Below are 27964 nucleotides of genomic sequence, written 5' to 3' on the forward strand. Positions count from 1 at the left end.
TACTCATTACACCAAAATATTTCTATTAGCACTTTTGTAATTAGTAAACAATTAGAAATAAAGTAGATATCATCGATTGGCATTTACTAAGCTAATTTTAGTACAAGGATGTAATGGAATATTATTGCACTGTAAGAGATGATTAAATATGATGAGTACAGAAAAGCATATAATTTTATGTGACCTGATGCAGAGTAAAGTAAGCCAACAACATATATAATGGCAGCAATAGATAGAGGAACCACAAAAAAAAATCAAAATTAAAATTTGCAAAATCACAAAGAATAATCATTACTCCAAAGTAGATCTGTGAGGATCTACTCACACTATTCCTTTATAGAGGTGGGAAATCCACAACTATGGACTTGCAAAGTCATAATAAAGGAAAATGGTGCTAAAATAAGTTTAAAAAAATTAAATCATTGGACATTTTTCAATGGGTACTTTTATTTGAAAGATTGTCAGAAATCAGATTATAGAAAGTTTAGAAGTGAGTGAAAAAAAGTATAAGTGGAATCAAAGAGTAAAGAAATTAAAGTCCATAGAGATTAAATGATACCTCCAGGGTTTTAGACGGATGCAGTATTTTGAACTCATTCCAAATGCAATTTTTTTTTCTTCCGCATCGTTCTGTCTGTACTGCTCATATACCATGGCTTAAGCAAATGCTTCAGATAAATAAAAACCAGACTACCATAGATTTAGGCCTTTAAAGGATGTTAAAGGACTTTTAATCCTTCCATTCTTACTTCTTGTTTTACAGATGAGGAAATTGAGGGCAGAAAAGAAGAAAGAATATTTTCATGAGTACAGGAGACTGATTTTCTGCTTCCAAATCCAATGCTTTTCCTATTGTACTTTGACACCAACAATCCCTTTCTATTTTAGTATTGTTAAGCCTCAAAGTTTAAGGTTTATTTTATTTAACTATTTATATGATGATGAAAGGTCTCTTGCTATGCCTTTTACTTTGTTTCTCAGAATAAAGCCACCTTTGAACCATCTTTGGGATTATTCTGTTGCAATTACATTTTGGTATGAGGCACAGACTATGCAACTGAGTCAGTTACAGAATTTCTTAGCCATTTGGGTAGGTACAGTTTCCACAAAAGCCACCCAGATAACTCCAGGGGAAATGCCATCCCATGACCACAGCCTAAATGGCCAATTTCATACTGCTTCAAGAATATAGATGACTCAGATGACTCAGAGCATTCCACCTTTACAGTTGGAGACACAATTCAAGACCTAATCTTCCTTTAATGTACAGATCATCTTTGCATTTCAAAGGAAGCACACTTTAAATTTCTGACAATTTTTTGAATTTCTAAATCAAAAATGATAGTTCATAAGTCTAAGTAAAGAACATGATGAACACAAAAGATTCAAAATTGATCAAATGAGTAATATGAATGAATGAAGGAGTAATAGAAAGGTATAATGTGGGCAATGGAACTATTGTATATTGCCTGTTAAAACTTTTGAGAGGGGGCAGCTGGGTAGCTCAGTGGATTGAGAGTCAGGCTTAGAGACTGGAGGTCCTAAGTTCAAATCTGGCCTTAGTCACTTCCCAGCTGTGTGACCCTGGGCAAGTCACTTGACCCCCATTGCCCACCCTTACCACTCTTCCACCTAGGAGCCAATACACAGAAGTTAAGGGTTAAAACAAAACAAAACAAAAAAACTTTTGAGAGACACAAAAGCCAACTGAAGAGATATAATTAAGATGATCCCAAGTTTTAATCCCATCTCTAATTCTTGTTAACTTTGATACTAGTGAAGTCACTTAATCTTTCTTAGCATCATTTTCCTTATCTGTAAAATGGGAATAATTTTAGTACCTATCAACAAGATTATTGTGAGTCTCAAAGGAGAATATACAGAAAATACTTTGCAAAAGTGATGAGATCAAGCACAAAGATGGTGATGGTGATGATGATGAAAAGGATGTGGTTTATTCATCTAGTGAAATTAAGGGATATGGATCTAAAGTTGCTCAAATTGCAGCCACATTATGTGAAAACAGGTAAAATCTCTGAAATATTTAGGTAAAAAGATGAAGAGGAATTTTCCTTATTTGAAGGTAATTCTGTAAAGAACACTATTTAAAGGAACAAACAAATATGAATCCATAGTATTCATTCACCATTTACATATAAAACGCAAATGCATTAAGCAAACCAATATCCAAAAAAACCCAGATTTTTTCCCATGATAAATTTGATTATCTAACCATTCTATACTGAAAATGTATATAAATAATTATGATGATTTGCCATAATTTTCCTGATGCAGAAAGATTCCCTAAAAGCAATTAAACAGGAGGAAGAACAGGATTATTAAATCATCTGTAAATATGATAATACTGCCAAGAACAGTGTTTTCCTTCATTTAAAAAAGTGTTTTTGACTTTTGACTGAATTTCTGAATTTTCTTGGTGCTTCAAGAATGTAGAGATAAAAAGGAGATTTAAGTACCATATAATTTCCTCAAGTTACAGATGGAACATAACCATCTCTCTCAGCATGAAAGAATCTCCCAGGGCGCAAGATAAAAGCAGGAAGGGCAGGAAGCAAAAAGATAGGAAAGGCCATAACTTGAAATTGGACAAACACCTGCTGAGGTAAGTAATAGATATATATGGATAAAAGAGTAGAAACAAACTTCCTTCAACTGATGTGACAAGAAACAGACTAGTGGAGGTAAGAGGATTTCCTGCTTTAGAGATAGGGTCTGAACTTGTGATTTCAGAAACCCTTGGACGAGAAAACTTAATTTACTAGTACAGGATAGGATCTTCTTTATAACTAGTGGTTTTTGAGAATGACCTAGAACAGGTGTCAAACTCCCCAAATCAAATTAAAATCTAATTGAAAAATGTGTAGTCAAATAAATAATAATACAGTAGAGTAAATGTTAATTTGTAGTTCTCTAAGTCAATGTGGCCTGAGGGTATCCACTTCTACATGAGTTTGACATCAATGGCATAGAACACCAAGAGATAAAAGTGACTTATGTGCCTGTACATAGCCAGCTTATTTCAAAGGTGAGATTTTAATTCCAGCTTTCCTGGTTCCAAGATAATTTGTCTACTAAAGCACACTGGCTCTTCTTTACAATCTTAAAAAAAATGGAAAGGGGGAAAGACAAAAGAAACAAGTTATAATATGCCTTTTTCTAGTGGTAATAAAAAAGGTGAATGGATAATATTCAGTGGGTAAAGCATCTCTTTCAGACTCCTAAGGAATGCCAGTAAGTTCAGTTGTACCAATCTATCTCTTAATCAAATTTATTCACATTTTAAACACAGTTCACCTTGTGCTAAAATGAATATTAAATACAAAGAACAGGACAAAGGTCATGAATGGAGGCATCTCAGAGTTTAACAGGGAAGATGTAGAGAAGACAATAGTCAGTAAAATATAGGATATTAAAAAGAGGGGGATGGGGAAGAAGAATTCAGAAGATGTCTCTTTTAAAACACTTATTGACTTATTATACATATACCAACACTGGATAAACAGGGAAAGTTAGGGAGTAGGATGTAGTGAGATTGGATATAAGCTCTAGTCTGCTTTCATGGTGCTCAATCTAATTGGAAAGGCAAAATTAGCATAATAAGCATATACCACACATCACAAGATGGTAGATGGAGGAGAGAGAGGAATCTTCAGGATCTAACATTTTAATGTCATTGTTTAATAGATGATAGTTGGCAGTGAATAGTTCTGAACACAAGATCAGTTTGATTTTAAATCCAGTTCTTTTACCACTTCACTATATGAGTTAAGGTGGCTGAGACATGATGATGTTATGGTTCAACTGGATGGCCCATATTGAAAGTATGAAACTAGAATCTTAGAATTATCACATCAAAAATTTAGAGCTAGAAAGGACCATTATATTAGAAAGCCATTGAGTCTAATACCATTATTTTAAAGAAAAAAAAAAACAAAACAAGAAAAAGCTTACCTTATTCAGAATCAAACATCTAATGTATGTCTAAGGATATCAAGCTAGGTCTTGCTGACTAAATCCATCCAGCTTCCTATCTACCACACCATGTTGTACCATTAAGGAACTTTCCACAAAGGAGATGAGGTTTGAACTAGATAGGCTTAGCTATTTGGAAAGCAAATGGAAGAAATCATGACTTCTTGAATGGTACATTCAAAACGTAAGAGCTCATCCATATTTAGAGGAAATTAATAAATCAAACATCCTGCCCACCAGCAGAAAATACTGTCAGGATATGAATTCCAGACAATAATAAGTAATTCAGTTATCAAAACCGTCATCTGAAACGTACCTATCAGGATCCTAGATATATATGGGGCTCTGAGAATTCTCCTCTCTAATATACAAATTTCCTCTTTCTCTTTGATTAAGCCAGAAATTCCAAGAGATAAATTGGATAAACAATTGAAGAGGAAAAGTTATCCTTTCAATTTCTTTTTAATTAATACTACTTCTTCTCCCCACTATAGAAGAGAGATTACTGGCAAGGAAACAGTTTTTTGCTATTTAGATGAAGATATTTAGGACAAATTAATAGTAGTATTTTAAATGATTATTAAATATATATGTGGGGATACATGGACTCTATAAAGTGATGAAAGTACAGATATAAAAGGAATTCTAACCTTCAAGAAAAAGCAATACATTTAATTTCATATTAGATAAAGACTAATTTATCTATTTAATTTCATATTAGATAAAGACTAAAATATCATTCTAATACTCAAGAATATTGCAATACTATAGTCATAACTACATATAAATTTACAGAATTAAAAATTAAAAATAGCAAGATGAGATGTAAGATAATAGACTTCATCTTCATCTTGACCCAGCTGATGTTAGTCAATAATCTACCCTTTGTTTCTTTTATGGATGCTTGTAGAGCCCCTGAGAGAAGCTTCATGGCCAAGTAAAGCTAATCTGTGAATCAAAGTTTGGTCTAAGGCCGAGCTCAGTATTGTGTCCTTGATGAATACCCTTCCCTTTCAATTTGCTGTTCTACTTTATCTAGTTTTATGTATATGAAGAAATGTAGTTCCTTTTGGAGATTTTTTTTCAACTACAACTTATAAAAATCATTTACAACTATCTGCAAACAGCAACAGTAGAAGGAAAACCAAACGCTAGTGTAATAATAATGACTACTTGAAGTATTTTCAGATTACAATTAATAGCCATTCAATAGGAATGGGAGGCAGAGGGCTGAGAGGTAGGTAATCTAATTTCACTGGGCTAGCCTCCAACTCTAGGAGAAAAGTGCTTTAAGCAACCAAAATAACCCGATATACAAAAAAAAAAAAAAGGTGTTTTTTTTATGATCACCTTTGTCATTATAATTGTGTTTAGTGACCTCTCATTTAGTGACCAAGTTATGGACATTTATATTGGAAACCTCTCTTCTGTTTCCACTATGGAAAAACTACCTGGCCCTCATAGGCTGAATTAACAAAGTTACAGTTTAAACTAGCTCTTTCAAAGCTGCAAAGGTCTCAAAGATTCAGTGAGAACATGGGTTTGTTTTTAAGGATCAGCTTAATTGTGGAGACCATCATCATATGTGGAATCTTAGGGAGAAGGCATTGAACTTGGGAGAAAGGTAAACTAAGGTATGAAAATACCTCTTTTCACCCAAGCAGATCACTTCACCTCTCTGAGACATGATTTACTTATCTCTTAAACCCAAATGATAATAGTGAAGTTCCAGTAAGACATCTTAAAAAAAAAAACAACTCTTACCTTTACTCTCAAAATCAATACTGCATATTGATTCTAAGGCAGAAGAACAGTAAGGGCTAGGCAATGCGAGTTAATTGGCTTGCTTGCCTAGGATCACACAGCTAAGAAATGTCTTAGGTCAGATTTGAACCCAGGACCTCCTGTCTCTATGCTTGACCCCCTTCTACTGACCCATCTAGCTGCCCTTCAAGATAGTATCTTTAAAGTCTTTTCTTTGCAAAGCTTGATGCACTATGGAATTATCAACTAATATTGACTTTGCCACCATCCATATATCAAATACCATCCAAAGTTTGTTTCTTTGGGTGGGGAGCACAAGAGAAAATCACTGACTCCCCAAAAAGAACTGAGACCCTCTGAGGTGTCTTCATAGCAAGGCTAGCTACACGAAAGCAATTTTAAAGCATTTGAAATGCTGCTTTCTAGAACTGCATAGTAGTATATTCAGCAGGAGAAGCAAACTGTATTCCTTCATACTTACCATAAAGTAGGTAGCACAAGTAGTTGCTATTATTATTATTATTACCTTAATTTTATAAATGAAGAAACTAAGATTCAGAGAGGAAAATGATTTGTCTCAATTCAGCTAATAGAAGGGTCAAGAAGTGACCTCAGGCCCTTTTACTATAAATCAAATCAAATGATTATATGTGTGTGTGCATGCATGCATGTGTGTATGTGTGTGGGTGGGGGGAGGGTGTATGTAAGTATGTTTTAAAGATAGACCATGCAGAAAAAGGAAGGTTAAGAGAAAGGAGAAATGGTTAGAGTAAATTATAGCACTGAAGACAAAAAGCCAGAAAAACAGGTAAAACCATATAATAAAACTCTATCAAGCAAATAGAGGGGGCTTCAGCTCCAGGGATTAAGAGGAAAAGTGACTTTGGATAAACATCTTAATCTTTCTAGGATTCAGTTTCTTCATGTATAAAGGAAGAGGGTTGGGGCAGAGGGCTTCCAACATCACTTAGAGCTCGAATTCTGTGCCTATGTAGAACTGCATGTATAATTCAAGATTTCTCAACCTGAACCCAGGTACTAATAAGTTGACCTAAGTCTGCGGGATGCTATAACCTTTTTACTCTTACCCACTTTCTTACCTTCTTGTGGACTGAGAGGCTGAGATTACACAGAGAAGATTCATTCTATGATGTCAGGTAAGAGGAAGAAGATGCTACACTCATTTAAATACAGTAGTGAAATTAAAATCATGTCATCCAAAGGATTGCTGGACATGGACCTGAAATGGGCCTTAGAGATTTTGTAGTCCACTTCTTTCCTCTCCTTTTACAAATAAAGAAACCTGGATGTAGAAACTAAATAATTTTCTCAGTTACAAAGATAGTAAGCAGCAAAGGTAGGATTCAAAATTTAGTTTTTTTTTGACAGTAAATTCAGTGTCCTTTCTACTCAATCATATGAAAGGGGGAACCAAGAAAAAAAGTAAAGGGTCAGAGTCCAACTCCCCATTTTAACAGAGGAAGAAATTGAGGTGTGGAAGAAGAAAAGGCTATTCCCAAAGGTATACATGTGGTTAGAAGAAAAGCAAAGACTAAAACTAAGGTCAACTGACTTCCATTTCAGAGCATTCTTTTTGGCATCGGACTATACAATTTCCCTAGCAGACCGAGAGCAAAACACCTCTGTGGAAGGTACTGACCTGGCCCAAGCAAACCTTTCTCTCAGGAGGTTAGTTGAACTTAATACTTGATCTTGCTGCAAAAAGGCTATTTCTCATGAAGTGAATATTCTAGGTTCCCTTGGGAAAGAACTCATTTTTCTTCTTCTAACGGCCCACAGAAGAGCACTGAAATGACTATCATCTGTGTTGTTATTACTAGGTTCTTTGTAGAACTGATAAATTATCATAATTATTTTTACCATTATTATCAATTGAAATAATAACGAGCCCATTCCATTATTCTCCCATGGCTGTTTTGTATTTTCAGAGGCTCAGGAGAGTAGTCAAAGAGAAGGTTAAAGAGAGCTCCATAGTTTATGAGAAGTGGGAAACAAAAGACTGACCTTTGCTTTGTTGCTGAGCTGTAGTATGACCTTTCAGGGCCCTCTTTGTCTATTTATAAGATAGATGAGTAGAAGCACTATTAGCTGTCACAGAAACTTTAATGATAAGAATCTTTACAATAATCTTAATAAAATAAAAGCAATGGACTATGTCTCTTTTGTATCAAGAATGTCAGCTAATCATTAGAGGAAGAACTAAGTGATTACCTTATCTAATAACTCACTAGAATAATAAGAATATTTCCCAAATCATTCTTCATCCATGATATTGTGCAGAACCGTGAGTATTTGCAAAAGGTATTGACCCAGAAAGAACAAGTAGGGAGGAAATATTGAGCAAGGTCCTCACCTGTTACCTGGTAAGAAATTACCTATCAAAATCCCTTGGCAGCCCCATGAATATTCGCAGGGCAGGCTATGCTTACCAAAGGACAATCCCTACAAGCTCCCCCAATTAATTTATTTTCCTTGAGACTATTCCTAGAATTACCTAACCAACACCTCAGTTCCTCCCAGAGAACAGGCCATATAGCCTTTCAGAAAGATGGATTTTACCCCAAAAGAAAAACCACAGACTCAGCTCCCCATATTGATATTATCATCTGCTCCAAGGGAGTTAAAAGAAAACAAAACATTGTAAAGGCAAATTGGGATAAAATTGATAGTCTCTGTGTTGCTAAGTGTATTGTCTTCATAGGTCCACAAGGAGTGTTTTTTTTTTAATTTTTGCTGGTTCAAAACCATATAACAGAAGGTATTCTTAAGCTAGAATATTGGACATTCTTTTTAAAATCTTGCTAAAATGACTCAATTGTCCTTTTTGGAAGCATGAATGCCATCAAACATATAGGGAAGCACAAGTCAGACAGCTATTTTCTACAACCAAATGGATAAGATTTTCATTTTTCTACCACACCCATAATATCCATTGGTTATGTGGACCTTTCATTAGGGTTAATAAGTAAATTTCTTGTCCAGTTCTTTGAGTAACTTAGAAAGAAGGCATTATAGTGGGCCAAAGGAAAGAAATTAAAACAATGGAGGGCTTGGAGTCCACACCACATACAGATGAACTGATGAAGAAGAAAAGACTATTGGTGTCAATAAAGAAGGATTATCATGTAAAGGAAGAGTTAGGCTTGTTTGTTGGCACCAGAGGAGTGAATTAGGGTGCAATGGGCAGATTTTGCAGAGAGGGAAAATTTAGCCTTGGAATAGGAAAACCTTTCTAACTATTACAGTTGTGCTAAGAAGTGGACTAACTTTTGAAAGAAAGTGTTTTTGCTGACTTTTTAAAAAAACAACTTCTTGCTTTCCGCCGGCTCCGCCATCTTCCAGTGAGTTGCCAAAATGACAAACACAAAAGGAAAGAGGAGGGGGACGCGCTACATGTTTTCTAGACCCTTTAGAAAACATGGTGTAGTTCCTTTGGCTACGTATATGCGAATATACAAGAAGGGTGATATTGTAGATATCAAGGGTATGGGCACAGTTCAGCAGGGAATGCCCCACAAATGTTACCATGGCAAGACTGGACGGGTCTATAATGTCACTCAGCATGCTGTAGGCATTGTTGTAAACAAACAGGTTAAGGGCAAGATTCTAGCCAAGAGGATTAATGTGCATATTGAGCATATTAAGCATTCTAAGAGCAGAGATAGCTTCCTGAAGCAAGTGAAGGAAAATGATCAGAAAAAGAAGGAAGCTAAAGAAAAAGGCACCTGGGTTCAACTGAAACGTCAGCCTGCTCCACCAAGAGAAGCACACTTTGTGAGAACCAATGGCAAGGAACCTGAGCTGTTGGAACCAATCCCCTATGAATTTATGGCATAAATGACTATTAAAATAAAAATAAAAGATTCTTGGGTTATGGCAAAAAAAAAAAAAACTTCTTTCATCATAAAAAGTGCTGCATGAACACTGGAACTTAACAAAGCCTTTGACATGATCCATCTTGGTTATTACCCACAATAGGGCTTATCAAGAAAGAATACTAGATCTGGAGTTATAAGATCTAGATTCAGGTCTCAGTTCTGCTACTTACCGGTTTGGTTACCTTGGGTATATCACTTTAATTTCTCTAATACTCAAACTCTAGCTTTATTAAATTGGCATATATTTATGTAGCTCACGAGATTGTTGTGAGGAAAGTGTTTTGTAAACCACTCCAACCAGTTCCCTTTTAAGCCTAGCACAACCAAAAAGACTAGATTACATCTTTCCTATGTTCTTACTTAATCATCTCTTCTCCTTGCTTCAATTACATATTTCCAAATTACAGAAAATAATATTTGTTTTCTGACACTTTGCAATCTGTTCTCTACTTCCCTTCCATCCCTCCTCCTCTTCAAGAAGGCAGGCAATATGACATAGGTCATATATGTATCATTATACAATACATATTTCCAAGTTTGTCAAGTTGTGAGACAAGACATATATTACTGACACTAGAGAAATGTTTATGGAGGAAACATATTGAATAATGATACGCTTCAATCTGCATTCAGACTCCATCTGTTCCTTCTATGGCAGTGGATATCCTTTTTCATCATGAGTCCCTTGGAGTTGTCCTGGATTCTTGCCTTGTTGATAATAGTTGAATACAAATCTTCTAGAAATCTACCATCTATATCTGAGGTTTTCCCATTTACTTTCTTAACATTCTCTTCTTTCAGTATTCTATTCATGAGTGAGCTCCCCACCGAAGTCTTCTCAGATTAGACACACTTAATTCTTTTTTTTTTAACTTCTGTGTATTGGCTCCTAGGCAGAAGAGTGGTAAGGGTGAGCAATGGGAGTCAAATGACTTGCCCAGGGTCACATAGCTGGGAAGTCTCTGAGGCCAGATTTGAACCTAGGACCTCCCTTCTCTAGGCCTGACTCTCAATCCACTTGAGCTACCCAGCTGCCCCTAGACACACTTAATTCTTATCATTCCCAATGTTTCCTCCTATTTGTTATTAAGCTGCATATGCATGTGTGTGCATTTGCCTGTGACTGTATCTGTGTTTTCTGGATCATAACAAGACCCAAAGTGTAGCCTAAATATCCCATGATGACCCAAAGTAATTCTTCTTCTTCTGTCAGGATAGGTCTTGTTTCTAAAGAAATTAGAGATGTGAAATTTTATAAACAGGTATATGTTTGAATGCATTTTTTTCCAAAATGATTTTGACAATAAGAAATCTGACAAAAGAGTAATAGATATACTTGTTTCCAGAATTTTAATTACATATTGGACTTTTAAAACAGAGGTATGTTTTTAGATTTCCAGATTCCTTCATCCTCTAATAATATTTAATCAGTTTACCCAAAATGGTCTGCAGCAGTCTCACATGAAAGGAAGGGGCAAGTATGCTTTAGAAGATTTCCACTTCTCTAGCCACTGATTCTACCTAGAGGATCTGGGAAATTCACACAAAAAATAATTGCATATTTGGAATGGAATTCAAAAATCAGTTATTTCAATGAATATATATATATATATAAAGAATATCTTCTATAGTGTTCCCTGTAATTGGATATGACTATATGTAATGTAAATTCACTAATTTCCCATTCAAACAACTTGCAGAATACAATAAAATTTAATTAGTAGTTAGAAAACAGAGAATCACATGATTAATAGTAAAAATCACCAACTTTAACTAGACATCCTTGATGAATTGTCACTTTACTAATGCTAGGTGTGACTTTCTAGTAAGATGTATAAACTAGAGCTTTAATAACACAGTAAAGAAATTCTGAAGGTGCTTCAAAGATTTGCATTTCATCAAACTACAGAAACACTTGAATTTAGCACCTGGTAAAACTACATTTTAAATATTAACTACTAGATGGTACTGGTTTCTTTCTCTAACAGTCTGGAAATTATACTGCAAATACCTTAGCTTAGCTCTACCATGTACTCATCCTCTAATAATGCTCTGCCCAGAAATTGTCTATGTCTCTCTCTCTTAAAAATTTCTCAGAAAATGGTGGAAATAAGAACTCTTTGTACCTATCCAGTAATTTTCATCCAATAACTTGAACTATTTTAGTCTCTTCTACTCCACTTCCTTCTTATTTCTTTCTCTTTCTATCAAAGGAGCATATTATGGGAATTTTTGTGACATCATGTAAATCATTTCTTCTGAAAAGCAAACATAAGTGTTCATATTCAGAACAAGCCTTTTCCAAGGCTCCTGCAATCTGAGAGAAGACTCACAATTCCTTGACCTGACAAGTCAAGAGCATATGATTTTGAGTCCAATTAGAATACTTAATATAGAGGAAGTTGGTGTTAGTTGCAAGACAAAATCGTCTTAGTTAACTAAAAAAATTACAAAAATACTTAATATTAAACAAGAAGCTGACATATGTACATGGTCTCAGGACAGCTCAATTCCTGGGGTCTGAGCTTCCTAAAAGCTTACGCATTTCTCTCTCTACCACAGTGCTAAGCATAGTATTGGGTAGAGTTGGGGGGAAAAAAAGGCTGGACTTTGAGTCAGAGGACCTCACCTTGAATCCAAGTTCTGCCATTTATGTGATCTTCAGGTAAGTCTGTTAACCTATCCAAGACACGATTTTGTCAACATGAGATAATTGGAGTAGATGATCTCCAGAATAATTTCCAGATGTAAATCTATGAAAAGTATAGAGTGAATGGAGGATTGGGTTACACTTGATATGACAGCATCAATAAATGCAAAATGTGGATATTATACATCACCAGTTCAAACTTCATTGAAATCAAAGGACTACAGCTGACTCTGGTGAAAATAACCCTGACCTGGCAGTCAAGGACCCTTAGCATCTAGTCCTGGACCTACCACGAATTTGCTGTATGACCAGGGGCAAGTCCCTTCAACTATGTGGCCTTTAATTTCCTGTTCTGAAAAAATTGAAGGACTAGATTATTTGACTTCTAAGATCTCTTCCAATAGATTTGGTTCTACATTAAATAATTATAATACCACATAGATGGAGATAAGTGCTTTATGCATAAAAGCACTGAATGGATTCAGAGGAAGACAAAAGTAGTTTTAGTTAGGGAGAGATAGGAGAAGAAGGGAGTCATAGAAAATTGTTTGTGCTATGAATCAGATAAAGTCTTGTTTATCATGTACTGACACTTTAGATAGAGGAAACAATGCACAAAAATTTTAATTCAGCAAAAATTATATCTATGTTTTTACAAAGTTTACAAAAATGTAAAGGATATGAATGAATGGGTACAGAATGGAGGATTTTACTTTTTAAAGGAAAGGCAACCCATGAACATGTGGGGAGGTAACCATATAAGCACAAGCAAGTGAATTACTCCTAGCTTCATTTAGATGAGCAATGGGTTTATTTTCAGTTTTCAAGACTAATTGGCAGCGTGTTGTAGAAGCTAGAAAGCTGGTTGGAAATGCAGGAAGAGCTCAGTTCCAGTCTAGCTTCTATTACCTACTTGTTGATTATCCCAAGGAAAGTCACAATCACTCTGTTTTGGTACTTTTTTTCTAAGTTGCATTGGAAAATGGAGATTCCTATAACAATGAAAAGACAGTTCCAGACCTGATCTCCATTAAAGTTGTGGGAAGACATTTGTTAGCTAGGTTAGCCCACAGAAAATCATACCCTGTATCATCATATATTTTATTGTTTGTTTGTTTTTTTAAACCCTTGTACTTCGGTGTATTGTCTCATAGGTGGAAGATTGGTAAGGGTGGGCAATGGGGGTCAAGTGACTTGCCCACGGTCACACAGCTGGGAAGTGGCTGAGGCCGGATTTGAACCTAGGACCTCCTGTCTCTAGGCCTGACTCTCACTCCACTGAGCTACCCAGCTGCCCCCTCATCATATATTTTAAGAAGTCCTCTGATTCAATTACCTGTGTCTATGCAAGTAAATTAATTAACCACTTAAAGTCACATTTGAGTATACAAGAAACTCATCTTCCTAAGCTTGTCTAGGGTTTCTGTTATCTGGCAACTTGTTTATTATTGGCATTTGAACCCAATTCTTCTTGTTGAAGCCTTTACCGAGAAGCAAATTATCTGCTGCAACTGGTACCATTCCAAGAAGATAGTTGCTAAACTCTCCCTTTACCTGAATGTTTTAATTTAAAGCACAAAAAAAAATGAACAAGTCTAACATCCTTTTTTCCCTTCTCTTCAAGAGAAATTTTCATCACTTTTGCCACCTTTGTTTCTTTATTTGGATCCTCTCCAGTTTTTTACAACCTTTTAAAAAGTTAAAGACAAGCACAAAAACAATTGCTGAAATTAAAAATGCCTACAAGGCAACCAACATCCTGTAGGAGTTTTAAATATCACATCATCTAATGAGAATGTCAGCCACCATCACTTAGGTGATGAGGCTCATTGACTATCCAAGACCCTTAGCATATGGTATTGTACCTCTTTCTCTCATCAATTACCATATCCGTGTTTAGGCCTCATTTAAAGTGCCCCAGATGCTCTCTGAACTAACATCCAACACAATGAAAAAGCTTTAGTAGTGGTTCTGCAGCAGGTCAAGGCTCTCCAAAGGCTGATTTTTATCTGAGGCTGTTACTTTAGTTTAGCCAGAGCCATGCAGGACTTTCTCTGTCCTCAATAAACACATTCAAACTGTCTGTCTTCCAAGTCTTTTCTCACACTGTTTCTGTGCCTGAAAATTTTATTGACCTTGATAAATTAGATGCATGTAAAGTTTCAGTGTCTTTTTAACCTGATTTGACTTGTCTTTCTCTTTCTCCAACCAATCCTTTATCATACAAAAGGAATATTTTTATATGTCTTAATATGTCAACTGATCAATAAAAACCCAGTGATTTCCTACTGCCAGTCTCCTCTGACATTTAAAGTCCTCCACAGCTGGACTCCATGCTTACTTTTCAAGCCTATTTAATCAATTAGTGAGCATTTATTAAGAACTTACTCTATGTAGGCATTGTGCAAAGTGCAATGTGCTAAGCAAAAATATTCCCCACACTAAATGAACTGACAAAAATTGGAATATACCATTTTCATAAAAAGTAGATAGAAGGGAGCCTTAGAGAAGGAGGCACTAGAGCTACGTAGGGAAAGAGAAAGGCTTCTGAGAGGAAGTGGTGTTCTAGCTGAGACTTCAAATAAGCCAGAGATTCAAAGAAGAGTTTAGATCTGAGGGAATTCCAAGAAAGAGGATAACCAGGGCAAAGGGAGACAAGTAGTGAAACAAGGAAGAGCAGTCACACCAGTATGATTAGGACAAAGCTTTAGTGCAGGGGTCGGCAACCTTTTTGGCCGTGAAAGCCATAAACGCCACATTTTTTAAAATGTAATTTCGTGAGAGCCGTACAGTGCTCACAGTGTGCACTCCTGTAACAGTGCCTGAAAAAAAAAATTGACTTTATGCCTCCTGCAGAAAGAGCCATACGTTGCCGATCCCTGCTTTAGTGGAAGTTAGTAGTATATAAGAAGAACAGGAAGTCCAGCCTAATCCTAGCCAAAACCAATCCCTTAGGTAAAATGAAGGTCAAGAAGTCTTTGTTGTCTCTGTTGGAGACCTAACAGAAGAATAGTCCTTGAGTCCAGCAGAAGAACCTCAATGAGGGGAGTTCCCACGCTCCTATGGCAAGAGAGGGACTTAGAATGCCAGTGTCAGGGCAGCACCAGAGTCCCTAGGAAGAAGGGATACTATGCTCAGGAAGCAGGATGGAGACATGGGTTAGAATAAGTCAGTGTAGACAGCCTAACTAACCTAGATACTGAGGTGGATGAGTTGAGCAAGCCAATATCATGAGGAAATACTTTGGTTTTATAGATTAATCAGGGCAGTAATCCCTAATTCCATGAGTTAGCAACACTCCAACAAATCCAGATAATACCTCAGAGGAAAAAATGACCTGGTGACACATCCTGGAGAAATAATTGAGGAAAGAAATACCGAATGGAAAAGCAAGGGAAAAAGAAGACAATAAAAACTGATTCCTTAAAATAAATACTGCAAAACTATTAAATTGGGGGCATTGGGCAGAGGGACCAGAATGCCCTGAAAATTAGAATAGGCCAATGAGAAAACAATTATTTAATAAGAAAATATGAAAGACTTCAAATGATTAGAAAAACTTCAGAAATTAATACCATATGAAAACAATTAATAGTGCAGATTGCAGTTGGGATGGAGTGAGTAGGATATGTCCAATGAAAATTTTTGTTTTCCATACCTATCCTCAATTTGTAACAGGAACATGTTTTTCTTGTTTTCTAAGTGGGGATTTAAGGGAGACAAGATGAATTTTCATTGACAAAAACCCATAATTTTTTTTAAAAAGAGAAGGAAAACAATTAAGAAAAACCAGCTACCCTGGAAAGCAAATCATGACTGGATAACTTAAGAATTATCAGACCAAATAAAAGCTTGTTTTAAAATATAGATACAATATTTCAAGACAATCCACACAAAAATTCCTAGAATTTTTAGATCAAGGGGGCAAAGTGAAAATAAAAAGAAGCTACCATTCATCTCCAAAGAAATTACTAAAATGAAAACTAAAAATTCAGCAATGCCAAGTCAAAGAAAAAAAAAGTAGCAAAAAAGGAGGTCAAGTATGAAGGACCCACAATAAGGATCACATAATATTTAGCAATTACTAGTAATAAAAGGCAAGTTTGCAATAGGAAATCATAAAAGGTTTAAAACAAACAATAACCTAGCTGAAAAATTATGTACAATCTAAGAAGGAAAAAATTGGGACTTTAATGGAAGAGGATTTCCAAGGATTTCTGATAGAAAGCTAAGATACAATGAGGCAATAAATATTTATTAAGGATTTATTATGTGCTAAGCACTATACTAAACACAAGAGACAAAAAAAAAACCCTAAAGAAAAATAAAAAGCTCTACTCTAAAGTAGCTTACATTCTAGAATAAAAGCCATAAAAGGTATTTGAAAAGTTGAGGTGGGGAGAAGAAAATATCCATAAAGAAGAATCGCATAATCTACAGAAAATCAGAAGCACAGCCAGAAGGAGAATGAGGCATGTCCAGTCTGGGCTTGTCTCCAAAAGTGAGTCTCCTGAAATGAACTCAGCAATGGGAGAAGATCTATATGTGGTGGAAATATATTACAGAGTGGGAAGACTTCAGGTGATAAGTGAAGTTCTAAGATGAAAAGGCCACTCTTATAATGATAATAAGAAGTGAGCAAACTTTTTAAACTAGGACCCAAAGAAAGGGACACAGGGAGGGATCATGATAATCACTTATTTATATGTTAATAAGAAGAAAGAAAGGAATAACTTCCCAGAACATTCATCTCTGTAAGAGTTAGAAAAAGGTGTTAGGAGAAGACCAAAATGGGAGTACAGGGAACTATAAAAAGTGAGAAAAGAGGGAGAGACAAAATAGTTATGAAGGTGAAATGGGGAGAAAGGCATCTCATGAATCTGCTTACATGTCAAGAGGATAAAGGAAAATGCAACACTTGTATATTCCCATCAAAATATATACACAGAGTCAAAAACTTCTACTTCTAGAATATACTCCAAAGAAATCAAGAAAGAGGATAAGGACCCATACAAATTATTTTCCTCCTAATATTGTTTAAGGTACACAATGATATTATTATAGTACTAAAAAGTTTGAAAGACTTTTTAATCTGAACAATTTTAAACCACTAGTTCAAAAAAGATGAAAATGAAATTTTCACCTGGCAGAAAGACAATAAAGTTAAACTAGAGAAAAAAGCTATTGTTTTGAATATGGTCAAATTGGATATGTTTTTTGCAAACTAAGTATGGTTGTACTGAGGGCTTTATTTTTCAGGGTGTTTTCTTTTGTCCCAGCATGCATATTGGAACTGGATTTGGTGGTAGAGAAAACATTTTAAATAATGAAATAATGAAAATGATTGGGGTCAGGGGGGAATACAAAAAGTATATAGAAGAAAGTACAGAAGGAGGTATAAAACATTTGGAAAATAATTAATGGATTTTGTTTTATACGAGTATCGTGAAATAATTCAACATTTTGTTCAGAATCCTATTTTTATATTGTGATATATATGTACATATATATATATATGAAAATGTTCTTTTTGTGTTTATATTACCAGTAAAAAGATAAAATTTTTAAGAAAAAATTTAAAGGTGCATAATGAAGTAACTATTTAGTAACTATTCTATTAAATACTCTATCAAGCAGTGCTTAAACCAGTTTGTACATTGATATCATGTGGTGGATTATCCTTACAATAACAGTCCCTTAAAATTCCTGCCAAGACAGTTAATTTATGCTTTCTTTACCTAATCCACATGACTAATTTCCCTCTCATGTTTTCTTTTGGAATATTCCTTTCTCTCCTTTTCCTCTTATTCTATTTTTTGACAGAGGGTGACTGTCAATAAGCATATTCCTCAAGCTATGCTCAGCAATATTTCCAAAAAAACTGAAAAGAATGAAACCCAGAAACAAAACCAATTTTATGAAACTAAAACAGATTCCTGCACTTCAGCCTAAAAATTCAAATACACAAGAAGATGAGGGTGGCCACAATGTAAAGAAACTTTATGTAAAACAAAAACATGAACTAATAATGTGAAATGGTTTCTATGATGAAACAAAAACTTCCTGGCTGTATAATGCATATTCTAGAGATGCTTTCTCAACTCTTGTTCACTCTGACAAGCTGTTTCTTCAAAATATGGTTAGTACTCATTCCCTAAGGAACAGGTATGAACCTCCAGTGGTGTGCTTTTCAGAATAATTATGTTGAATAATTTAGTCACCTAGGCAATTAGCTTTTAGAAAGGATTATTTACTTGGTTGTTATAGTAGAACAGTTGGTACAAAACATCTACATAAGCATACACACACACATGCAGGAGAAGGAGGTTTAACTGAAGAATATATAAAGGAAGGTCTAGGGGACTCAAACAAAGCACCTGGAAGTTGTTTTCCTGGAGCCTTCAGAGATTGAATAACTTTTCTACTGGGCTCTTGGCCAAGCCTGGAATCTCAGGACAAGGTTCTCCACTCCACCAAAGAAATTCCTTCTCAAGTGCTTGGCTGGAGGCTTTTATCCTAACCTGTTCTCATCTTTAATTCCAAATTAGCTTCCTGGTTTTATACAAGTCCCAGAGGGCATGGCCAAGTCCTTTATCCATTCCAAATAGACTTTCTTCCAATTTCATTTCATTTCATCTGATGTCTTTCAAAGATTTCATTAAAAATTCATCAAAATGTTTTATATTTAGTATTTACCTTTTAATTAATTCAATCAAAGTGTTTAGGACTTTATCACTCTAGTTCATACCTCTGACTTTATGGATTCTCTTGACTTAGTTTGGTAGTAATATGTATAGTGCTCTAAATATACATAAAAATTTAAAAAGTGGGAGGCAGCTAGACAACTCAGAGAATTAAGAGCTAGACCTAGAGGCAAGAGGTCCTGGGTTCAAATCTAGCCCAGTACACTTCCTAGTTGTGTGACCTGGGGCTATTCATTTAACATCCTTAGTCTAGCCCTTACTGCTCTTCTACCTTGGAACCAATACACAGTATTTATTATAAGGCAGAAGGTAAGAGACATTATTTTTTTTAAAGAAACTAAGTGTCCAAAAGATTGTTAGATGGTGAATAAGTATGTTTAAAAGAATTTATTGCCCCTTAAAAAGAAAATACACGTGACGCACGATTGCTACTTTGAATTATGCACAGTGGCAACATGATTTGTAAAGGAAGCACTAGGATCAATGGGTAGAAGTTATAAAATGAACTATTTCAGCATACTATGAAGAACAATTTCCCAACAATGAAAAAGATGCTTTGTAACAAAATGAAAAATACTCACAAAATGATATATCTTCTTGTCACTGGGAGTACCCAAAGCAAAGAATGAATGAAAATCCTTGTCAGATGCACTGAGAATGAGGATAGAAGTTACCTTCTGGGTCTGAGATTGATACCAGGCAATCTAGAGGAGATACCAAAAGAATGTAGCAAACTAACAATAGCGCTAGAGGAATTCTGTTGAAGCCAGGATTGTTCTGTACTAGCAAAAATTGATAGACTCAGTTGGTGGGATCCTTACAAATAAATCTAGTGCAAGTTCTCCTTTTATAGGTGAGGAAACAAGTACAGAAAAAGTGAAGTGCTTTCCACTGTCACATAGGCAGTGAGTCCAAAAGTAAATCAAATCCACCTTCTCCAGAATGTTAGAATGGTTAAGGAAGTCTTCAAGGAAGAAATATAATCTGGATACACAAAGAACGGGGAGCTATAAAAATACTGTATTTAAGATGTCGACGTGGAATCTAGAGACCCCAAACTTATGGCCTAGTGAGATAGGATGAACTCCCAGTTTTAGGAATGGCTTATGGGTTGAAGAACCCCAAAGCTTGTGCTTTTTCCCAGTTCCCAGTTCCCCAGAGAATCCACCCTGAAGGGAATCTCAGGCTATCAGTTGCAGACTGAATAATGGACCCTAGGGTAAATGCTAAATACCCCTTTGTCTTGGATTGTCTTCTCCTTTGTATCAAAGACCCTTTCCCGGGAAGGCACACCAGGGAGGGACCATCCTTTAGTATCCATTGTGTAAGCAGCCCCTTCCCTTACACCCTAGCCTCTAGCTATGATTCCTTTCCCAAGCTTGATTGTAAATCCCATCCTTACCAGTATAATGTCAATTATCTTTCCCAGCCCCAGGATCTTCCCAAATTGTATATAAGTTCCCCAATTTCCTTTGTTCTTTGTAATTGTTGTCTAGCGGGATTTCACTCCCAGGGGGTCAGGGAGCAGAGTGAAGCAGTGTTCAATCCTGGACTCTGCATAAGGCGCAGCTCTGCATAAAAGGCCAAGTAGCCCTGTTCCCCCTTTCCCTTGATTAAAGAGTGGCTTTATGACGATTTAATAGTTCTGTGTTTTTTCTAAGTTAACAAAGGTATTCTATAGACCCAATAACAGACTTTCCCTTCCTGCATATAAAAAATTGGAAAATGGTGAGGCTATACCTAAAACCATTAGAAAATAGAATTTAGATAAATTTTTCTGCCAAGACCAGGCAGATGGACAAGAAATGTCTCCATTTTAAATAAGTTACCTAAAAGAAACTTCATTCTAAGTAGGTCTTTTGGACTCCAGGGAACATAGTGATAGAATGAACACTAAGGTTTACTTAGGTAAGATCTATGACTTACACTTGAAATAAATCAAAGTGAAAAATGAAAAAGTGGAAAGAGAAAGCAGAGCACTTTCACATAGTGAGTAAGCTTTCGCTTTGCTAGAAAACAACTTCAGTGATCAAATTGAAAACCATTAGCCTCTTTTGTTATGGTGTCATTGTCAATGAATGATATTGAAATGCATTCCAGGGAGCTGTTAATCACAGTACTCCAGAGCACTTTAACAGTCTTCAGTTTTTCTATCTGGAAAATAAAAACTAGCACTTAAAAATCTTACTATCAAAGGGAAGTAACTTTTGAATTCAAGCATTTGCATATATATATTTTTATGCATAATATCTCCTTTTACAGGAGAGAGATAAAGTTCTAGGGAAGGTTTCTGCAAAGATTTATTTCTAAAGCAAACTTTTACCACAAGAACTAGGAACCTCTTTTTATCTTTCACTACCCACACAAAAGAGACTGATTTAGAATCTTTTAGTACAGAAAGGGTTAAGAGGCCAGTCAGTTATTTTTATTTCCAGGCACTACAAATCCACCTACCTGGGCTGAGGATGCCTATTTGGAATCAGTATCTCCTCCTAGCAATTTCTACCCCTTTAATACTCCTACAAAAGCTTTTCAACTGACTGTTCCAAAACAACTCTTATTTTCTATAGTGCTTAGCCATCTTTAAAAAATGCCTTTCTCATAATACCTTTGTGAAATAAGTAGCATAAATATTATCATCCTCATTTTTCAGATGAAGGAACTGAGGCCCCAGAGAATGAAGCGATTTGTCCAAAATCATACTATTTCAGGTAAGAATTACCCCAATATGCCATCACTCTTCCAAAAATCATATTCAGCAGAACTTTTCTATCCTCTTAAAGGATCCCAGAGTTGAAGCCTGAAAACTTTTTATTGGAATCTTGGTTCAGTTAATTATTTCATTTTTGTATTCTCTGACTCATAATTTCTTCATCTGTATAATGAATGAGGGATTAGACTAGATGTTCCCTAAAGCCCTTTCCAACCCTAAACTACACAGATGCATCAGCATTTGAACTGGGATACCACAACATCCCCCTGGGTGCTGATTCCTAACACATACAGAGATCTAATCTGGTAACAGTGGAATAAAAGGATAGAAAATGAATTTTCCATGATACTATTTTTCAATATTGAAAATGTCATCATTGATGAGACTAAGATTATCAGTTAAGATTTTGAAGGTAATACCTTTAAGATTATCAAATCATCTCATCCAACATCCTCATTTTAGAGATAGGAAACTATGACCCAAAATATTAAGTGATTTATCTAATGTCACAGGCGTAACAAGTAAGTGCTATTAAATTCTTGTAGTTATAGTTGAGAAAAGTGGCCACACTGTTAATAAATGTTTGAGACCAGATTTAAACCCCTCCTGGGGTAGTCCATTCTGGCATGGGCATGGTAGGGAGATGGCATGAACATTGTACAGTGATGCCATGGACACTGTATCCCTTAACTCAGGCAAACTATAAGCAGGGAAATTCCTTTGCTCCTTTATGCCCTTGTGACTCCATCCAAGAACATCTGATGGCTACTATAAGACCCTGAGATCACTATCATCCTTGGATTATCCTTTAGGTTGAGATGGACAAAGAGGTACACCTCCAAGCTATACCTTGATACCATTGGGCTGCACCTCAGGCATCCATCTGCTCCCTAAACCATGAGGGTCTCAAGCAGATCCCATACTCCACCAAAAATCTGAGTGCTTAGAGTCATGTCCACACCATGACATAACCTCACCTACTCACTGTTGTAAAGGGTATAAAAACCCCTGAAGTAGGCATTCTGGAAGCAACTCCCAGGGTTGTTCCACTAGTGCTGTCTTGCTGGCTATTAATCCTATCTTACTAATAAATCTTTTTTACTTTTAAGCTAAGTTTTGGAGTCTTGCATTCTTGCAAAAGGTATCCTTCCCAAACCCAAGGGTTCACCATTGTACCCCACAGTATCCTGGTTGTAATCCCATAACATATTCTACTTTAGTATAGCTTTAATTATTAGCAAGATTTTTCCTTCAACTAAAACCTCAATTAATTCTCTTAGAACATTTATCAACTGCAAATTCATGACAAATGAATGAATGGCATATCATGATAGATAAATTTGACTATTTGGATTATATCTAATTTCAAAAATTTGAAACAAAACTAATGCAGTTAAAATTAGAATGGAAATAGTTAACTGGGGGGTGGGGGATCTATTAAGTTTTCTGATAAAAGTCTTATATCCAAGGAACCAATTCATATTTATAACAAGATTGTGTTTTTTCTAATTAAAAAACATTTCTTTTACTTTGCCTTCAATCTCCCTCTTCTCCCACTGAAAACAAAAAAGAAAGGGAACCCTTGTAAACGAATATGCAAAGTCAAGCAAAAAAAAAAAATCCCATGTTGAGCAAGGCCCAAAATGTTTGTCTTATTCAGTATCTTAAGTCTATCACCTATCAAAAAGAAGATAAGATTTTTCTTCATTAGTCCTCTGGAATCATAATTAGTCACTGGGTTGACTGAATACTTAAGTCAACCAAAGCAGTTTGACTTCAAAGTGTTGTTATTGTATTTTTTCTGGTCTGTCCATTTCATTTAACATCAGTTCATAAAAATATTTCCATATCTGTCTGAAACTGTCCCTTTCATCAAATCTCATAGCACATTAGTATTCCATTTTGTTCATATGCCACAATTTATTTGGCTATATTTTTGGTTGATGTGCATCCTTTCGGTGTTTCTCACTTTTTACAACTACAAAAGAGCTGTTAAATTATTTTTTTACATATGAAATCTTTTCCTCATTCACTGATTTCATTGAAACTATGGGTCACATAGTGATGTCCTTGGGTCAAAGAGTATGCAGTTTGATATGAATAGTTAGTTTTTTGAGGGAAGAAATGCTTTATCAATACCATATAAAATGGTCTAAATTATTAATTATTAGAGAAATACAAATGAAAGCAACTCTGTGATTCTACCTTATATTATGACAGGCAAAGATGACAAAAAAGTTATATTATAAATACCTGTGAGGAAAAAAAACACAGAGGAAAATTAATGTACTTATGATGGAACTATAAATTAGTCATTCTAGGGCAAAAAATTTGGAACTATACCAGGAATGTCATTAAAGTATGCATATCCTTTTACCCAGCAATATTAATACTAGACCTAAAAAAAGGTTGAAAAGAGCGAAAGATTTCAATTGTACAAAAATACTAATGAAGGAGGTATGTATGGTATACGAATGTAATGGAATAGTAAGAAATGATGAAATAGGTAGTTTCAGAAAAAACTCAGAAGATTTGTATGAAGTGAAGAGAACATACATACAATAACATTATATAGAATTTAAGAACTCTAATCAATACAGTGCCTGGTCATAATCTCAAGGGAGCAATGATGCTCCCTACATCTCTTAACAGAGAGCAGAAATTCACAATCAAAATAATACATGCAATTCTAGCCATAGCTGATATGAAAATTTTCTTTGATTAATTTGGTATATTTGTTGAAATTTTTATTTTCTTCTCATTTCTCTTATTGTTCAGTTTAAGGTGTTAGAACATTGAGAAAAGAAATTTTTATAAGTAAAAAAAAAATTAAAAATTAAACTTAAATTTTTAAAAATTCTTTGTTCTTAGGTACAATGCTGTGAAAATAATTGATCTCCATAATCTGACATAGTCTATCCCTAGTTTATTTCAGTATTTATCATTTTAGTGTGATTACATGAGTGATTGTTCAACTAATCCATATTAATAAGTGGTCAATCAAGTTTAATCATATAGATATTGATCCATATACCCACATTGGGGTAAAGGGATTCTTTTTTAAAACAGTCTTTTTTAGGCCATAAGAAGCAGGTTTAAGACTACTTTAAGACTAAGAGCCATGTGTGCACTTGCTTAACCAAAAAAATGTTCAAACTAGAGGACCCCGTACCCATGTGGTATGAAGAACAAATGCCAACATGAAGAAGGGGATCATCTGGACCCTTTGCCTTCTGATATTTTCCTCTCACCAACTTGGGAAGATAAGAATTTCATTGTCCATCTTATGTGTTAAGAATAAAAATGATAAAGGCTGATATAAAAAGGGAAAATAGTATTTTAATAAAAGCCATTGCTGATAGAGATAAATTGACCACGTGCGCCAGTAAGAAATCTCTGGAGCCTCCACCATTTTCTTCCATACCTTTCCTAGTCCTTTCTGTCCCTTGGGAGCCCGCTCAGGTAACAAAAGAAGAGGCCATCTCAAGCCCACCCTCCGAATTTAAGTCAAGCTCTATGTTGGTTCCCGTTCTCTGACTTAATCAGGTCAGAAATCAGAAACCCCATTGGATCACAGGGAATATAGTTTCTCACATGTCCACAGGAAGTTTGTAAGATACTTTTAAATGGCACCTCCCTGAATTCCAAACACACATATGACACCTGCTAGTAAGTGTTGGAGGTACATCCTGCTCATCCTCTGACCAGACATGACCTTTATCTTGCCCCTTTTTTGACCACTCATGGAATGTCGACAGGTTATTTTAGGATCCCCATAAACCTTTGTCATTTCCCTTGATTGCCCATCTTTGGGGGTGGGATTCTGCTTGATGATTACCCAACTTCTGCCCATTCCTAGGGCATTGGTAAAGATTGGCCTGCCTATTGCCTTGAGGACCACCAATGAGAATTTGTATTCTATGGAACATTATCTGGACTGTCTGGGACCTGAGGGTTATAAAATCTGTACTGCAAGGGAGTTTCTCAGATCATTAGAAATATCTGAGGTCCCATCCATTAAAAAGAGGGCCAGGTCCCTTTAATAAATAGTCTTTGGCTTAGAGTTCTGACTCAGTGATTTTTAGTGCAGATTGGACAGATTTTTTTTTCATGATAACGGAACAAAACAGAATAAATCTAATCCATCATCCAAAAAAATCAGCCTTGAAAAATGTTTGAATACATCTATTGACATCCCCAATTTTCTCCTCTCCAGGTTAAACATCTACCATTCAAGAAGGAATTAATACATTTTTGCCATTTTCATTGCTCTCATTTAGATACTCTCTAGTTTATCTATATTTTGCCCATAGTTGAACACAATATTCCAGATGTAGTCTAAATAGGACAAAATATCATGTTCTTATGTCTGGAAGATGTGCTTTTTTTAATGCATCCTAGTATCTCAAAAGTTGCTTTTTGGTGACAACATCACACTATTATTGACTCATAATGAACTTAGAGTCCACTAAACTCTCAAGTCTTTTTCAGACAAACTATTTACTAACCAAGCCACCTCATATTGTTCTACAGAATTCCATTTCTGAGGATTTCCGGGTTAAGATGGCTGCAGAGTAGAAGTGGGGCTCTTATCTCTCCTAACCCACCTACACATGATACCTCAAAAGGACACAAAAACCAAATCCAAATGAATGAAGGAACCCCACAATAGGGCGCAGCATTGAAGGTACATGGGATTTGTGCATTTCCATGCTATAAGGGGGTGAAATAGCTCTCACTAAAACGTGAGCTGATCAACCCCCCCCCCCACACACACACACACACACACCACCTACAGTGCAAAAGCCAGGGAACAAGAGTTAGAGCAAGCTTGGGGCATTCATTAAGTAGCTGGCAGCTACCAGGGACCACCAAGGGCTGACTCCTGAGAGTAGAAAGATTTAAGACCCCAAGAGGTTAAAGAACTCGGACTTTAAACACAGATCTTGAGCACAGACCCTGGGTGTGAACCTTGAGCAGAGACCTTGGACAGAGACCTAGCTCAGAGAGATGCCTAACTATGGAAGCAGTGCGCTGAGACCCTTAGAGGAGCCATGGGCAGAGGAGCAAGCAAGGGGACCATTAGGAGGCTTGACTCTGAGAACAGCTAGACTTGAGATCCCAGAAGACTAAAGAGTGCAGACCTTGGGCACGAGGATAAAGCTGAGAGGGACAGCTCTGCACTGTAACTCAGGCAAAAACTTCTCCACAGCTCCATAGACAGAGAGCCTGCCTGTATCACTCAGACTTCTGACTGAGAAAGAAAAACAGCATAATAATAATGGCAAGCAATGCCTAAGAACTACCCAAGAGAAAGAACAAGAAGAAAGCTTTAACACTTGATAACTCTTACACAGAAAAAATGCAGACAACAGAGCAGACAGCAGAGGAGGACAAACAAATAATCACATCCAAAATTTCCCCCCCAAAATGAAAATTGGTCACAAGTTCTTAAAGAGTTCAAATCTGAGATCATGAGAAAGATGGAAAAGATTTGGCAAGAAAAGTCAGAAATAGCTCAAAAGGAAATTAACAGTTTAAAAGACAGAAACTCCCAATTGGACAAAGATGACCCCAAATCAAATGAATTGATAAGCAAATTGGAGACCAAAATTAAACAGCTAGAAAACAGGATAGACCAAACTGAAAAGAAAATCAGAAGATTATAGCAGAAAACTAGTCTCTAAAGACCAGAATTGGGCAAGTAGAAGCCAATGATCTCTCAAGACAACAAGAACAAAGAAAGCAAAATCAAAGGACTGATAAAATAGAAGGAAACATGAAATATCTCACTGAGAAATTGACAGATCAAGAAAACAGGTCTAGAAGAGGCAATTTGAGAATCATTGGTCTTCCAGAAAAAGCAGAAATTAATAGAAATTTGGACTCCATACTACAAGAAATTATCCAAGAAAATTGCCCTGATATTCTTCAATAAGAAGGCAAAATAGACATTGAAAGGATCTGTAGATCACCCTCTACACTAAACCCTCAAAAGACAACCCCCAGGAATACAATTGCCAAATTTAAGAGCTTCCAAGTTAAGGAAAAAGTATTAAAAGAAGCCAGAGACAATTCAGATATCAAGGAGCACCAATCAGGATCAAACAGGATCTGGCAGCCTCCACACTAAAAGACCTCAAGGCTTGCAATATGATATTCAGAAAGGCAAGAGAACTGGGTCTATAACCAAGGGTCACCTACCCATCAAAACTGACTATATACATATATAGTCATACAT

At 35.8% G+C, this 27964-nt stretch overlaps 2 protein-coding genes across 2 annotated transcripts in view; one reads left to right on the forward strand and one right to left on the reverse strand.

Annotated features, from left to right (window-relative positions):
• The window catches only part of FSTL4 (follistatin like 4), an 874220-nt gene that overhangs the window by 766496 nt on the left and 79760 nt on the right, over positions 1-27964 (reverse strand). The gene's annotated exons all lie outside the window — the stretch shown is intronic.
• On the forward strand, positions 9107-9641 carry LOC123235709 (60S ribosomal protein L21-like). The gene has a single exon (XM_044661913.1). The coding sequence runs from the start codon at positions 9133-9135 to the stop codon at positions 9613-9615; it is 483 nt and encodes a 160-aa protein (XP_044517848.1). The 5' UTR covers positions 9107-9132; the 3' UTR covers positions 9616-9641.

The sequence above is a fragment of the Gracilinanus agilis genome, chromosome 2 (assembly GCF_016433145.1).
Source record: "Gracilinanus agilis isolate LMUSP501 chromosome 2, AgileGrace, whole genome shotgun sequence".
NCBI lineage: Eukaryota > Metazoa > Chordata > Mammalia > Didelphimorphia > Didelphidae > Gracilinanus > Gracilinanus agilis.